The 14655-nt window shown below is 45.5% G+C and overlaps 2 protein-coding genes across 2 annotated transcripts; one reads left to right on the top strand and one right to left on the bottom strand.

Annotated features, from left to right (window-relative positions):
• Positions 1 to 1406: 1406 nt before the first annotated feature.
• On the top strand, positions 1407 to 7522 carry LOC109783298 (uncharacterized). Its single transcript, XM_020341912.4, has 2 exons — positions 1407 to 2931; positions 5414 to 7522. The coding sequence occupies exons 1-2, from the start codon at positions 1748 to 1750 to the stop codon at positions 6972 to 6974; spliced, it is 2745 nt and encodes a 914-aa protein (XP_020197501.1). The 5' UTR covers positions 1407 to 1747; the 3' UTR covers positions 6975 to 7522.
• A 6177-nt stretch (positions 7523 to 13699) lies between these two features.
• Positions 13700 to 14433, bottom strand: LOC109783297 (probable steroid-binding protein 3). Its single transcript, XM_020341911.4, has one exon. It carries the CDS (start codon positions 14233 to 14235, stop codon positions 13927 to 13929), a length of 309 nt encoding a protein of 102 aa, XP_020197500.3. The 5' UTR covers positions 14236 to 14433; the 3' UTR covers positions 13700 to 13926.
• Positions 14434 to 14655: the final 222 nt, after the last annotated feature.

Raw genomic sequence — 14655 nt, 5'->3', positions numbered from 1 at the left:
TGCGGACACTGAATCCGCGACATTAAAAGGGTAATGTGGGCAAACCTACCACACAACACATTCCACCTGGCGCTTTCATCAGGTGTGAATGCACGTTGGAACGCAATGTATGGAGGGGAAGAGCGAAGGGCCTCGGCCACAAAAGGTCGGGGGTTAACCACAAGAGAAAACAGACCCTGGAAATCTTTTAAAGCGGATCTAGACCGATCTAAGAATCAAACCAAAAACGGATCAACTTCCCGTTTTTAACCTCGAATTTGGCCCTTGGGGCAAAGGCTGGTTTCACTGTCTGGATCCCGTTCCAGAACGGTGACCCATGAGCCTTAGACTCGAAAAAAAGGAGTCGTGGCCTCATGGGGGCAATATTTCGCTTTTAGGAGGCCAGCCCAAAGCCCCTTAGCATCTACGATAGCTTACAGATCTACTTGGTCAGGAGGGCTACATTCATAAGTTTGGAATTGAGTTACGAACATGTCAATATTCTCCTAATAACAAATGTGACTGACTTACAGAAATGCCCAGTCAAAAATGTACTCCCTCTATGTAAACAAATGTAAGACGTTTTAGGTCACTACTTTAATGACCTTTTCGAAAATGAGGATTACCCTTGGCCTCTGCATCAAGCGATGCATACAACCATACTACTTTAGTGACCTAAAAAACATCTTATATTTGTTTACAGATGAGTATTTAACAACTCTGCTGATTAGGTCTAATAGTTTCCTGATGTAACTTCCAACTATGTTATACAAGTTGAGGTATAAATCTTCACGAAAAGAAGAGGGCTATACCCACGAAATATGATTTGATTTTTACTTGTTGGCATCCACAAAGGTGAACCATTATATCAGAAATATGACAATGGTATTAATCTAACAACTATCCATTCCATGCTATTAAAGTAACTAAGCAAGAGCACATGTTATTAACAGATTTCATGGAAAAGGGGAGACAGGCAATCATCACCGGAGACTACCTACTCTTAATCGACACAATATCAAGCAAATACAACCAAAATTGGAGGTGCAACCAAAATAAGGAGGGGATGTGGTGGACAGTACCTCTACAAACATAGAGGAGCCTAAATCCACATGCTCATTGCCACATCTCAGCGTTGTAAACCTTGGCGGTGAAACCTGTGACCTCAAACGCCTTTTTGGCCGAGTTAACCATTTTGGGAGGGGTTATTTTTGGCCGAGTCTTGTCAGAGGGATCACAATTATCAATTTACACAGCTAGCTGATGCTGCTGGGTTGGAAAGATCATCTCTGCCTGACAAAACAAGCTGGGGAATATTGAGCTTTGAATAAGACCACGCAGTGAAGACATCCTTTGATGCCTGCTACAGTAGCTAGGGTCCATATAATTATAGCATGCACCCGTTGCCAACGCAACAAAGGGGTTGGGAGATCGCTGGATTTGAGGGCCATGAGTCGAGTTGAGTGCCATCTTCACATAAATATTCCCAAATAGTCCCAAATAGTGCAAAACAAGTGTATATATGACATGAGGAATTTAAACCCGGCGTGCGGGCAATGTTGACTTGAATGAGACTGCCGATCGAATGGCCCGGCATAAAGTCTAAAATAAGATGGCTTGATCAAGTAATGCCATTATTGGGACACACGCACACACGATGCAGCATGCCAGCATCGATGCCATGCTTACGCTCGATACACTTCCTTAGCTAGCGAGGCTCTATAAATACACTTTCCCAGAGCTCAGCCGAGTAACAAGTAGAGCAGCCATGGCGTCCACCCACGAAAATGCCGCCGGCAACCACAACGAAAACACATCCATTGCCATGGCGTCCGATGACAAAAATGCCGTCCGCAACGACAACAAAAAGGCTGCGATGACCGCGGAGTTCCAGCTGAAGAAGTACCTGCTGCTGCTGGCCACCCTGGTGGCGACGGTGACCTACGTGGCGGGGCTCAACCTGCCGGGGGGGTCCTGGACGGAGGACACCCCCGGCGGGCAGGTGGCCGGCGAGTCAATCCTCCGGGAGACCTACTACTACCGCTATATCGTCTTCTACTACTGCAACGCCGTCTCCTTCGCGGCGTCGCTCGTGGTCAGCCTCCTCCTCCTCGTGCCAAACGGGGGCGGCTACTGGCATGGCTCGCTCCGGCTGATCATGGTGATCGACCTGTTCGGCCTGATGGGGGCCTACGCCGCCGGGAGCAGCCGCGACCCGTTCACCACCGTCTGCGCCGCCTTGATGGTGGCTGGCCTCACCGCCTATGTCACTGTCACCTTCCTCTGCTACATCGTCTGCCGCTTCCTCTGCTGCAAAAAAGAGAGTCAAGATCAAGAGACGGCCGCCAACAAAAAAGAAGAGAGTCAAATAGAAGATCAAGAGACGGCGGCACTACTCGCGGAGCACGAGATCCTGATGGTGCTCGCCATCTTCGTGGCGACCGTTGCGTACGTGGCCGGGATGAACCCGCCCGGTGGCTTCTGGCGGAGCACCAAGGAGGGCCACCACACCGGCGGCGACCCGATTCTGCAGGGCGGCCACTCCGGCCGCTACATGTCCTTCTTCTTCTTCAACACCACCGCCTTCGTCACCTCCCTGCTTGCCATCGTGCTCATCCTTGATTACAAGAAACTCAATATCCGGGCAGGGCGTTGCGGGCTCTATGGATCCCTCCTCATCGCGATCGTCGGCCTCGGGGGCGCCTACGCCGCCGGGAGCTGCAGGGACCCTGAGAGCACCATCTATGTTGTGTGCCTAGGGGCAATCTACCTTCCTCTCCAGGCGGCTCTTACAAAAGCAATCATTTTTCTTTGGAATCAGCTTAAAAAAGCATTCGACCGCGTTACTGGAGCCATCCTTCTGGAAAATTCCAAACTCTCCTGGATTGGTTACATGTGCAAATATCCTAGAAAATGGCTGGCGGTAATAACAAGCTTCTTTACTGGTTCCAGGTACGTGTTAGTTTCCTTGGCTTGGTAAATCATTAGCACACATAGTTAATTCAAGGTCTAGATTTATTTTTTGTTCTAATGACATCCATTAATTTGGTATCGTGAAAGTTACTCCCTCCGTCTCACAATATAAGATCGTTTTTCAAGCTATCTTATATTATGAGACAGAGGAAGTAATATACTTTTTCCTAAAACTTGGTCAAACTTATGCAAAGTAAAAAATAGGAAGGAGTACAATATTGATCACATTGAAGACTCGCATATATATTTTCTTTTTTCATGCATCAAAATAATAGTAAGATGCATGGGTCCAGATTATAACTTTTTTTTGCGAGAATACAGCCGATCTATTCATCAACTAATCTTGAGATCTACCCCACATAAACATAAGTGTATAGTATATGCAACAACTATTTGGTGGATTTATAATAAAACTCCATTTTATCTGCCACACGAGGAAGGATCGAGTCCGGAATGATGATATACGAGATAGAGTTGGGGTAGCACCAATTGAGGAGAAGCTTGTCCAACATCGTCTGAGATGGTTTGGGCATATTCAGCGCAGTCCTCCAGAAGCTTCAGTGCATAGTGGACGGCTAAAGCGTGCGGAGAATGTAAAGAGAGGGCGGGGTAGACCGAATTTGACATGGGAGGAGTCCGTTAAGAGAGACCTGAAGGATTGGAGTATCACCAAAGAGCGAGCTATGGACAGGGGTGCGTGGAAGCTTGCTATCCATGTGCCAGAGCCATGAGTTGGTTGCGAGATCTTATGGGTTTCACCTCTAGCCTACCCCAACTTGTTTGGGACTAAAGGCTTTGTTGTTGTTGATAATAAAACTCCATTTTATCTATGAATTTCAGAATAGAAATAAACATGTAGCAATTCAAGTCTCGTACAAACACCATCTGAAGTCTATAAATAGCTAAATTTTGAATAAATAGCAACTCTATTTTAAGGGAGTATAAGTTAGGTTTAGGAATACAAATCTATTTTTGTATTACCAAATTCAAAATAAAAAATAGAGGAAATATAGGAAATAGATTTATGTACACATTTTATGCATGATTCACGTAAATACATAAAGTTAGAAATACATTAAAATTGTATACTTAAAGTTATCTAAGAAATACACTTCAAACTAACAAACAGAGAAAATTTGACGATTTCCTTTTGGGATAAAAAAACAAAATACAGTTTGTGGGTTTCATATGTACTCCATGTGAAGTCTATAAATAGCTAAACTTTGAGCTAAGTATATATAAATATCATACATTAGATTTAGGAATACAGATCTAATTTGATATACAAAATTAGTAATAACAGTAGTGGAAAACTAGCATATATATACATATTTGCGTATATGCACTTTATATGACATGCAAAAATAGATAAATTTTCAAATAAACTTAAATTTAATATAAAAAAGAAGTTGGATTTAATATGTTTTGATTTTTTGTATATGTGATCCATGTAAATTTCATAAATAAGGAGAGAGAGAGAGAGAGAGAGAGAGAGAGAGAGAGAGGCATATGCATTGCTTTTATATGGGAAACACCATTAACAATTAGCATGGAACATGTAGAGGCAAGTCCTTATATATATAAACAAAAAAAAACTACATCTAAGTAATAGCTGTCAATATATTTCGATTAGTTATTGTTAGAAAAACTCGCAAAAAAATATTTGTTGAAAAGCTGATACTACTTAGAGGGGTGTGAAGAACGGTCTAAGTGACAATGTTGGATATTTGTTTGACAACTTATGATTTTGAATGACATGCCATATATCTTTGACATTCTGTTGTCACATGGCAAATCCTAATAAGTAACATACCGTTGTTGTTAGTATTGTTATTATTATTATTGCAAAACTCCAATCATGTTGTGGCAAATAAAATTGAAAAATAGCTCGTGCGAGGCAAATAACTGTTAGCGGAAATAATAGCAAATAAGTCTTTACAATTATACATCTGTGCTTACATTTGTTCACGGTTTGAAATATTCTAATGGCACACTACATCTCAAAATTTACACAAATGTAGAACATTTAACAAATCTAGTAGCACAAATGTGTTGGTCACTCTGTTAGTTTCATGGAAAACAATATACACAACTCTAGTCAAACAATAGTAGTAAATTTCTCTTTGCACACATAAACTCACTTGGACTATTTTGTGTTGGTTTCTAGAAATAACAAAACAATATGCCTAATTTTCAAAAACACATATCTAGCAGTCCTGCTAGATGCATGCCTCTACATACGTCTAGTTCCGAGTCTCGGCTAATTAATTTGCCTTCGTGTATCCCTTGACATGCATATATAAGTCCTTAATTTGTGGTTAAATTATGGCTCTCCATGCATGCAGTAGTCCATTCTTTCCTACCTTTTGGTTTAAAAGTAAAAAGAAAGGAATTCTACGCTGCAACTTAATTATATATGTCTAACTATCTATCTATCTATAATGCATGGATTCGCATGCAGACCACCACCTGATGAAAAGGAGAACGTCAACAAGGCTTGCGAGTTTATTCAGTTGCTTGCTATACTCGCAGCGACCATCACTTATCAAGCTGGACTTGATCCACCAGGAGGCCTCTGGTTGGAGAATGGGGAGGGCCATACTGTTGGAGACTCAATACTCCTCACAACGCACCCAATACGGTACAAGGCCTTCTTCTATTCTAACTCGGTGGCCTTTGTGGCGTCCTTGGTCATCATCGTCATGCTACAGAACAAGAAACTAGTTAGGCTCCACATACTGGAGGCTGCTATGATACTAGACCTGTTCAGCCTCATGGGCGCATACGCCGCAGGGAGCAGCCGGGACACGAGCACCTCTATCTACATCGTGGCCATGGCCGGTGCCGTCCTGATCTATGTGGTGATCCACATCATCTTCTTCACGCTCGACCCTAGAGGGATGCACAAGGATGTGCTGGACAAGTGTCGCGAGGTGTTGCTACTCCTAGCGATCTTGGCCGCGAGCATCACCTACCAAGCCGGGCTGACCCCGCCGGGCGGCTTCTGGGAGATAGACGACGAGAAGCACGGGCATCACGCCGGCTTCTCCATCCTCCAGGACAAGTACCATCGCCGTTACAAGGCCTTCTTCTACTGCAACGCGGCAAGCTTCATGGCATCCGTGGCCCTCATCATCCTCCTCGTTAATCCCACCCTCTACAAGCCGGCCATAGAGTGCTACGCCCTCTTCGTGTGCATGGTGGGGGGCATGTTCGGCCTCATGGCTGCCTACGCTGCGGGGAGCTCCCTGCACCTCAAAGCCTCCATCGTCGTATTGGTATTGGTTGCTCTCGTCCCTGTGTTTGGTTTTGCAGCCTATCTGGTAGGCTCCAACCACCGGGATAACAACAAGCAACCTGCTGGAGAAGGAGGGGCGACGCAAGGAGATAATGTGGCGGACGATGCGGCCAAGGACCAAATACAACCTGCACAACAAGTGGCCGATGGTGCGGCCAAGGATGATCAAAATCAACCTCCCACTACCGGAACCAAAAGCAACCAGCACAAGGACCAAGACAACGACAAAGCCAAGTACCTGATGCTGCTAGGGATACTGGCTGCCAGCGTGACCTACCTGACCGGCCTGAAACCGCCTGGCGGCCTGTGGAGGGACGACAACGATGGGCATTCCGCCGGCAGCCCGATCCTGTACGACATGGACAGGCGGCGGTACATGGTCTTCTTCTACAGCAACTCCACCTCATTCATGGCTTCCATCATCGTCATCGTCTTGCTGCTCTGTCAGATTCTGCGTCGCAAGAGGAGGCCGCCTCATTGGTCGTTGCACACGGCGATGGTGCTGGACATGCTCGCCCTCTTGGTAGCCTATGCTGCAGGCAGTGCCCGAAAATGGGGCACATCTAGGAACGTCATCCTGCTGCTCATCCCCATAGTGGTCTTCCTATGGCTTCTATTCTGCTACAAGAATAGACGCCGTAACACTGCATCACAAAAAGGAGGAGCCCCTACAACTCAGAACACTGGTGAACACCACCCCTCCGCTCCCGCTACGGAACACTGACCACCTGAATCTTATCATTTGCTTCCAGCTTCAATTGATGTACCACGTACAAGCCCGGTGTATCGCGTTCTCTCTCCCAAAATGCATTCTCTGCTTTCTACAAATGTACTGTATATTTCTATATGAAGGATCTTCATACTAGTATGTTCCTAAATAAAATAATTTTATATTTTCAATCTTGCACGTAGTTGTGTTGAGCAGTTGAGTTGCAGAGTCCTATACTCCGAATACACATAATCAAACTCAAGTCACAAAAATAGCTTTGACTTTTGCCTCTCGGCTTGATACGATAACAAGAATCAATAAAAGTCTCTGTTATCTGAAAAAAAGAAACGCAAGTAAAAGTAGGACATATGTAACGCCTGAATTAGGACTGGTTTCGGGAATTAAGATATAGGAATGAGTTTTATCGAAAAGATATATGTAGAAAGTTGGGACATTACACCGAGCGGCGGAGCCGGTATTAGGAATTTAGGTGCGCAGAGCTCTTCAGGACTCTGTCCCACAAAGTCCTCGAATTTTCATAATTTATCTTCATCTTTCAGGTCTCTGTCGAGTGTCGAAGTGTACAGTCCACATTCCGCACAAAATTGCAATCCAATCAATGATTCATTGTTTTGCATTTACAAACAATGAATTGTAGCAGGACATTACAAAAAAAGAACAAGAGAAAAAGGGGAAAACGCATACCTCTCTTGTCTCCTCCTAGGGTTAGCTTCTTCCCTGGAAGGGCGCAGGCGCAGCCTCACACGACGCGCGCCGCCACGCCGGGCCACCGGTCACAGCAGGGGCGGGCCGCGGGAGTCTCCCGCTGCCGTGCGGCGACGTGCTCTTCCGGTCTCGCTTATCGCCTCGCCGGTCGTCGCCCCGTCGGCCTCAAACTCGTGCCTCTCTAAGAAAAGCGGCGGCGCTGTGGCTCTGGAGCTCCAGCCCAGTAGCCGAATATCTGGGAAGTTGCAGCCCAGCCGACGGGCTTTTCTGCTTTCTTTGGGTCAGCTCTTTAGTTAAATGGGCTCCACTAGTTGGATTTCACATGTTAATCTTGCAGTGGAAGGGATCGGCATTTGTACCCGGTATAGACTCATCACCGATAACATAATTTCTGCACATGAGTGTTTGCACTTCATGAAGAGGAACAGGTCGAAAAATAACAACTTTTGTGCTCTGAAACTGGATATGATGAAGGCTTATGACAGGGTCGAATGGGGTTATCTGAAAGCTATCATGGAGAAACTGGGTTTTGCAGCACCCTGGATATCAGTCATCATGAACATGGCGAGCTCAGTTTCATTTTCTGTTATGTTTAATGGGAGTAAGTTGGAAGAGTTTAAACCTACACGAGGTATTTGTCAGGGAGATCCTATCTCTCCATATCTTTTCTTGTTGGCAGCAGAGGGCCTTTCGTGCCTTTTGAAATCTCACAATCAGTCATCCCAACTTGGCGGCATTAAGGTAGCACCGACGGCACCGGAGGTGAATCACCTTTTATTCGCGGATGATAGCCTGCTGTTTTTCAGGGCAAGTGTTAATGGAGCAGAGGAGGTGTCACACCTGCTGGATACATATTGCATGGCTTCGGGCCAAAGAGTTAATAGAGAGAAATCATCAATTTTCTTTAGTAAGGGATGTCCTCAGGTTGTAAAAGATGCCGAGGGATACTTGCATGTTCTCATCTTTGAGTGACAGGTATCTTCGTATGACAACTGATGTTGGCCACTCCAAAAGAGGGACATTCAAATACCTAAGCGATCGTGTATGGGACAAAGTGAAGGGGTGGATGAGCAAATGTTTGTCCACTGGTGGAAAAGAAGTGCTCATAAAATCTGTGGCGCAAGCCATACCGGTGTTCTCGATGTCTTGCTTTAAACTCCCTAGAGGACTATGTGATCATATCAAATCCATCATTCATAAATTCTGGTGGGGTTGCAAGCAGGGGGAACGCAAGCCGGCTTGGGTTTCCTGGGAAGTGATGACGAGACCGAAATACTTGGGAGGTATGGGATTCCGAGATTTGGAGTTGTTTAACCTTGCCCTCTTAGCAAGGCAAGCATGGAGGATCCTTCAAGAACCAGCGTCTCTAAGTGCTCGTATCCTTAAGGCTGCATACTTCCCAAACCGCACAATTCTGGAGGCTGAACTAGGCTCAAGACCGTCTCAGATTTGGAGGGCCATGCTAGAAGGGCGTGACATGCTCAAGCAAGGCCTAATTCAGAGAATAGGCAATGGCCAAGATACTATGATTTGGGAAGACAACTGGATTCCCAAGGAGACAGTCCCAAGACCGATTACATCCCTCGTACAAAACCCTCCTAGGAAGGTTTCAGATTTATTGTTGCATACCAATGCCGCTTGGGATGTGGATCTCATTCGATCGGTCTTCATACCAATCGATGCAGAGGCAATTATGAGAATCCCGGTCTGTACACGAAACATTGACGATTTTTGGGCATGGGCTCCGGACAACAAGGGTGTTTTCTCGGTGAGTTCAGCATACAAGTTTTTTATGCGAACTAAGCTTCAGAGGGAGAATTGGTTGGAGGGTAGAAGTGGCCCGTCAAATGAAATTAGTGAAGGTAAATCCTGGACTTCATTATGGAATCTAACCGTCCCGTCAAAGATCAGAGTGTTTATGTGGACATTGGCTAAGCATTCACTGCCAACAAAAGATGTTCTAAAGAATCGTAACATGTCTGTGGAGGATGCGTGCCCACTTTGCGGGTGCAAAGACTCATGGCGACACGCTCTGATTTCATGTACCATGTCAAGCTGTATATGGGCTCTTTCGGATGAAGAGTTGGTCTCACAGATGACTTCAAATGATGAAGCAAGTGCACAAGATTTCCTCAAGTGTTCCATGGCGAAAATGATGTGGAGTATTATTCAATATGCTTTTGATTTAAAGCAGCTGCCTGACAGTACACAAGATTTGTTTGGGGTTTGGTTGAAGCAGTTTGAAAACATGAAAAATCCCCGGTGGCAATGGGGATATCTGTTTTTGAACTATCTGGAAACATAGAGATAGTGTGGTATTTGATAAAAAAAAGGATATCTGATCCTTGTATACCTGTTAACCTGATGGTTAATGTTACATGACCGATTTGTTTTGTTGACAAACCCAAGAAGACGAAGAATAATGACGGATGGCGTAAGAAGAATTAAGCAGATTGCGGGGGATATCTTCAGAGCAACTTAGAGATGTGCGGTGACACACACAATTATGGCTGTGTGATTGTCTGCTATATGTCCCTGGAGTTATATGTTCTGGGAGCTCTCCTTGTTTTGCTTGTCTTGTCCCTGGTCTTTGTTCTCCGAATGAACTTGTTTAGTAGTAGTGGTCGTTGTTAGATGCTTTAATAATGTTGATGTTTCATATGTTTTGGATAACCCGACCTGTGGAATTTCTCAGATCAATGTTAGGTAGTCTGGGATTTGCAAGTTTCAGTCTTAGCCTTGCTTTTGCGGCTGGGAGGTTTTGCACACCTGAGGAGTTGGGGGTGCTCCAGGGCTTCCCATCATCCTGTAGGAGTGTGCATTGTCAGATATGCTGGTTTGTGTCGTGTCGGCAGTGGCTTTGTAAAATTTGGTCTGAAGTTCGTAAGACTTGGTGATTTCTAATAATGAAAATCGAAGAGGAAACTCTCTTTATCAAAAAAAAGAGTAATGTCCACCACGTTTCATGTCTTGTACTACTCCAGATGATGCAACTGCTAGGTTTTACCCGTTTGAGATACCAAATTTACTCTTTTTAGTTTGTGAAGTTTAAAACTTAAAAAGATGCACTTCTTTTAGAGTAAAAGTTAAAGGAGGGGGTTGTTGCAAACTAAGCGCGTGGGACTAGTTTAGGGAGTGAATTGTTGCGTTTGTGAGATGATGTACTTAAGTGAGCGTTGAGGACAAGTGTAAGTGCATCTAGTGCCACCCCTAGTTGGTTTTGGAGTATTGACGACAAACCTGGTTGAGGGACTAATGTGTTTGTGAGAATTGCAGGATAACACAGGTAGTAGTCCCTCATTGATTCGGTTTACCTACCGGAGATGACCCCTAAAAATGTATGAAGACATTGAAGACAATGGTGGTATGTGAAGATAGTCACATTGAAGACTATGACAAGAGAAGACATCGCGTGAAGACTATGGAGCGCGAAGACTTAGTTGTTTCGTTGTTTCCTTTTCTTCTTTGTTGAGTTAGGAACCACCGTACTGTTAAGTGGGGTCCAAGTGAACAAAGTCAGAGTGACTGAAGTGATGCTCAACCAAATCCTATATCTTCGAGCGAAGACAATGAGAGCAAATCTTATCCAGAGCTGGATGAGTCAGCTTTACTTGTAGCCCAAGTCAAGCTGCCGCGTGTGTTTGAAATCTGACCGTTGGAACACGTGTCAGTTCCTTAGTGACCCAGGGTCATTTCGGACAAATCAGGCCGGGTTGCCTAGTGGCTATAAATAGCCCACCCCCTACACCATAAATTGGTGGCTGCTCAGAGTTAGTGCACGGCTTTTGTCGTTTGAGAGCAACCCACCTCCGAAGCTTTTGAGAGAGAGAAATCCTTGCGAGGACAAAGCCCAAACACCCAGAGCCAAAAAGTGTTAGGCATCACTGAAGTCTTTCTGTCCGCGTGACCTGAAGACTTGTTACACTTGAGGACTGTGAATCCTCCAGCCGGTTAGGCGTCGCGTTCTGAGCATCCAAGAGTCATTGTAGATCGCCGGTGAACAAAGTCTGTGAAGGTTTGGAAGTCTATCTTGAAGACTTACCAGAGTGATTGGGCGAGGACTGGGTGTCCTTAGCTTCCCTAACCAGACGTACAGTTGTCACAACAACTGGAACTGGTCCAACAAATCCTTGTCCTCACCAAGTGACTGGTTCTATCCTCTCCCTTTCTTTACTTACAGTTTGTCTTCATGAAGTCATTGCCTGTTTTGCATTACCTGTTTGACTTCACTGTGTGACCACTATTGTTGTTTGGCTTCATACCATTTTCCATCCTGATCTTTACTACCTAGCTGCTATTAGTCTTCGTGCTTTCACTTCATTGAATACCTGACTATGGCTTGCTTAGTGTAGTCTACCTTCCGCTGCATATCAATAGGCTCATTTCTATTGTTTGTCTTCGAAACTTTCATGTTTTGAAGACTTTCATAAAAATCGCCTATTCACAACCCCCCCCCCCCCTAGTCGATAACTAGCACTTTCAACAAGTTAATGTATGAATGATGCATTTAACTTGAAATATTCCAATATGATACATCCTTCCATACAATCCTAGTAAGGAAATTCCTAATGGTTAAAATCCCCCAAAATACGTATGAAAATCCTTTGAATATCAAATAGGCTCCAAGTATAGTAATATGTCGAGCACCATGATAATGATGATGATTCTTCATGAACAAGTTGACTCAAAGTTGCACAAAGAAGGTACTGTGTAGTGACAAACAAGATGCTTCCTTTCACTTATGCGGCCTGTGTAGTAAAAAATTGTCGAAGTAAGAACATGAGGTGTAAATCTAATTTCAAAAGGTATATTAGGAACAGCCGATGCATTTTGCATGTAAACCTAACTTCACGATGTGGTTCTCCTTCGTAAGGCGTCATCTTGCTCACTCGCAACGTCCCTTTGGATGGCTTTGGTGATGTTGGACTGTCTTGTTGGTTTCGACATGCCTATCTATGGGGCTTGGTTGGTTTAGTTGTGTTGTATCATCTGTTTGGCCCGAGCATCCCTATCTCTCTCCTCTAGGCACCATGTCAAGCCTTCTTGCGTTCGTGTCATGTGTTGTGTCCTTAGTTGTACTCATTCTCTTTTCTTCTACTCCTATGCAAGGTTTGCGTATTCGTGAGAAAAAAAAACATTGACAGCAGTCCAGCATTCCAACTAACAAAGTACTCCCATCTATCTTCCCATCTCAGCCCAAAGAATACTGAAACAGTTAGTACACTCTAAAGCTGCGCTGATTGCCAGTCTTCTAAACTGTTTCCAGACGTTTACATGATTCAGCATCTTCTACTCCCTCTGTAAACTAATATAAGAGCGTTTAGATCACTAAAGTAGTTATCTAAATGCTCTTATATTAGTTTACGGAGGGAGTACAATCTAAATTCATATGCCCCTGTTTCTTAGACAAGAGAGGAAATCTTTCCTATCTTCCATTGGAAGCACAGTTCGGAGATGACACAGGACACCGCGAGGGACATTGAGAAATCAACACTGCCAAGGGTATGAGCCCTACTGCCCTTACGCAGTACTAAAACAGAACGAAACACAAACTGACCGCGCTAAGCGGTTTCACCCCTCGAGACGCCTTCAGAAACAGTAAGCTATAGCCAGAATGGAAGTTCCTGTTCATCCACCAGTGGACTGTTCTAAATGGAAAGAACAGACAAGACTTGCTAAACCTTTCAGAAACAGTAAGCTATAGCCTGAATGGAAGTTCATGTTCATCCACCAGTGGACTGCTCTAAATCTAAAAAACAGACAAGACATCTAAACCAGCAAATTCTAACTTTCCACCGGAAACTACTATATTATCGCCAGCATACATCCAGACTGCCACAATAAAGTGGAGAAAACTTTGGTTTCCCCAAAATACAATGAAAATGAGCCTATGTAAACCCGCAGCACTGAATTTACATGGGAGGCTGGACATTCAGCGCGCTGCTCCATACAGAGCCATGCTCCACCTAAATCAAGCCTTAGAATAACAAGTCAAAGCTGAAACAATGTGGAAATTATAAGGATCAATCATCAGTTGCTCCATTGATCTTAACAACAGACCACAGCACTATTATTTCAGTTCACCAATTGCCGCCAGCAAACACGCCCTCAGATTATTATTTGACGGTCATACGCAGGGAGCAACAAGATACAGACACACACGGTGGAGCTGCTGGTCACAGGAGGATACGATAGTAGCTGAGGACGGAAGAGGGGTGCCGGTGGCCGAATTGACTTCACATCAGGCGGCGAGGCGGGCGACGACGGGGTACTTGGCCTGGAACTTGGACTCCCAGTCGGCGAGCACGCCGAGCTCCTTGTCGGAGAGGCCGGAGAGGTCGCCGGAGACGTCGGCGGCGTCCTTGGACATCTTGGCGAGCGCGCGGGCGGCCTCGCGGCCGGCGAAGAGCGCGTAGTCGCCGCCGGGCCCGTAGAAGCCGCGCCCGGCCGAGACGTCGAAGACCTTGCCGCGGATGGCGACGTAGATCGGCTTGGACGCGTCGGTGCCGTCGTACGCCCGCAGCTGCGCCGCCGTCAGCTCCGTCGCCATCTCGATCTCCCTCTGCGCGCTGCGCGTGGTAGGTGTGTTGCGAGTGAGGCTGTGGGTGGGGTGGGGGAGAGGGAGGGGGGTGGGCTGGGGGTGAAGAGCAGAGGTCTGCGTCGGCCACACGCTGACGGCTGAATTGATTCCTACGGGATGGGATGGGAGTGCCGCTCGGGAGCAGGAGGGGGCAAAGATTGTGAGCGGCTTCCAGAAGCCGGAGCACGGGGGAGTGGTTTTGGCCTTTTGGGTGGCCGGAATGTGTGCGGCCCGGAACGAGAGGCCCGGGAAAGGCTGCGAGTTGGTGCCTCCGTAGAATTTGGCCCACTCATCTAAATTTATTTTTCTGAAATGCCCTCGTCTATGCGCCTAGGGTGGTGCTTAGAAAAATAAACCGATTTTTTCTGAAGCACAAGTGCTTATTTCTAC

Source organism: Aegilops tauschii, chromosome 6 (assembly GCF_002575655.3).
Source record: "Aegilops tauschii subsp. strangulata cultivar AL8/78 chromosome 6, Aet v6.0, whole genome shotgun sequence".
NCBI lineage: Eukaryota > Viridiplantae > Streptophyta > Magnoliopsida > Poales > Poaceae > Aegilops > Aegilops tauschii.
The sequence above is the reverse complement of the archived record's forward strand: the minus strand, read 5'-3'. Positions and strand labels throughout refer to the sequence as shown.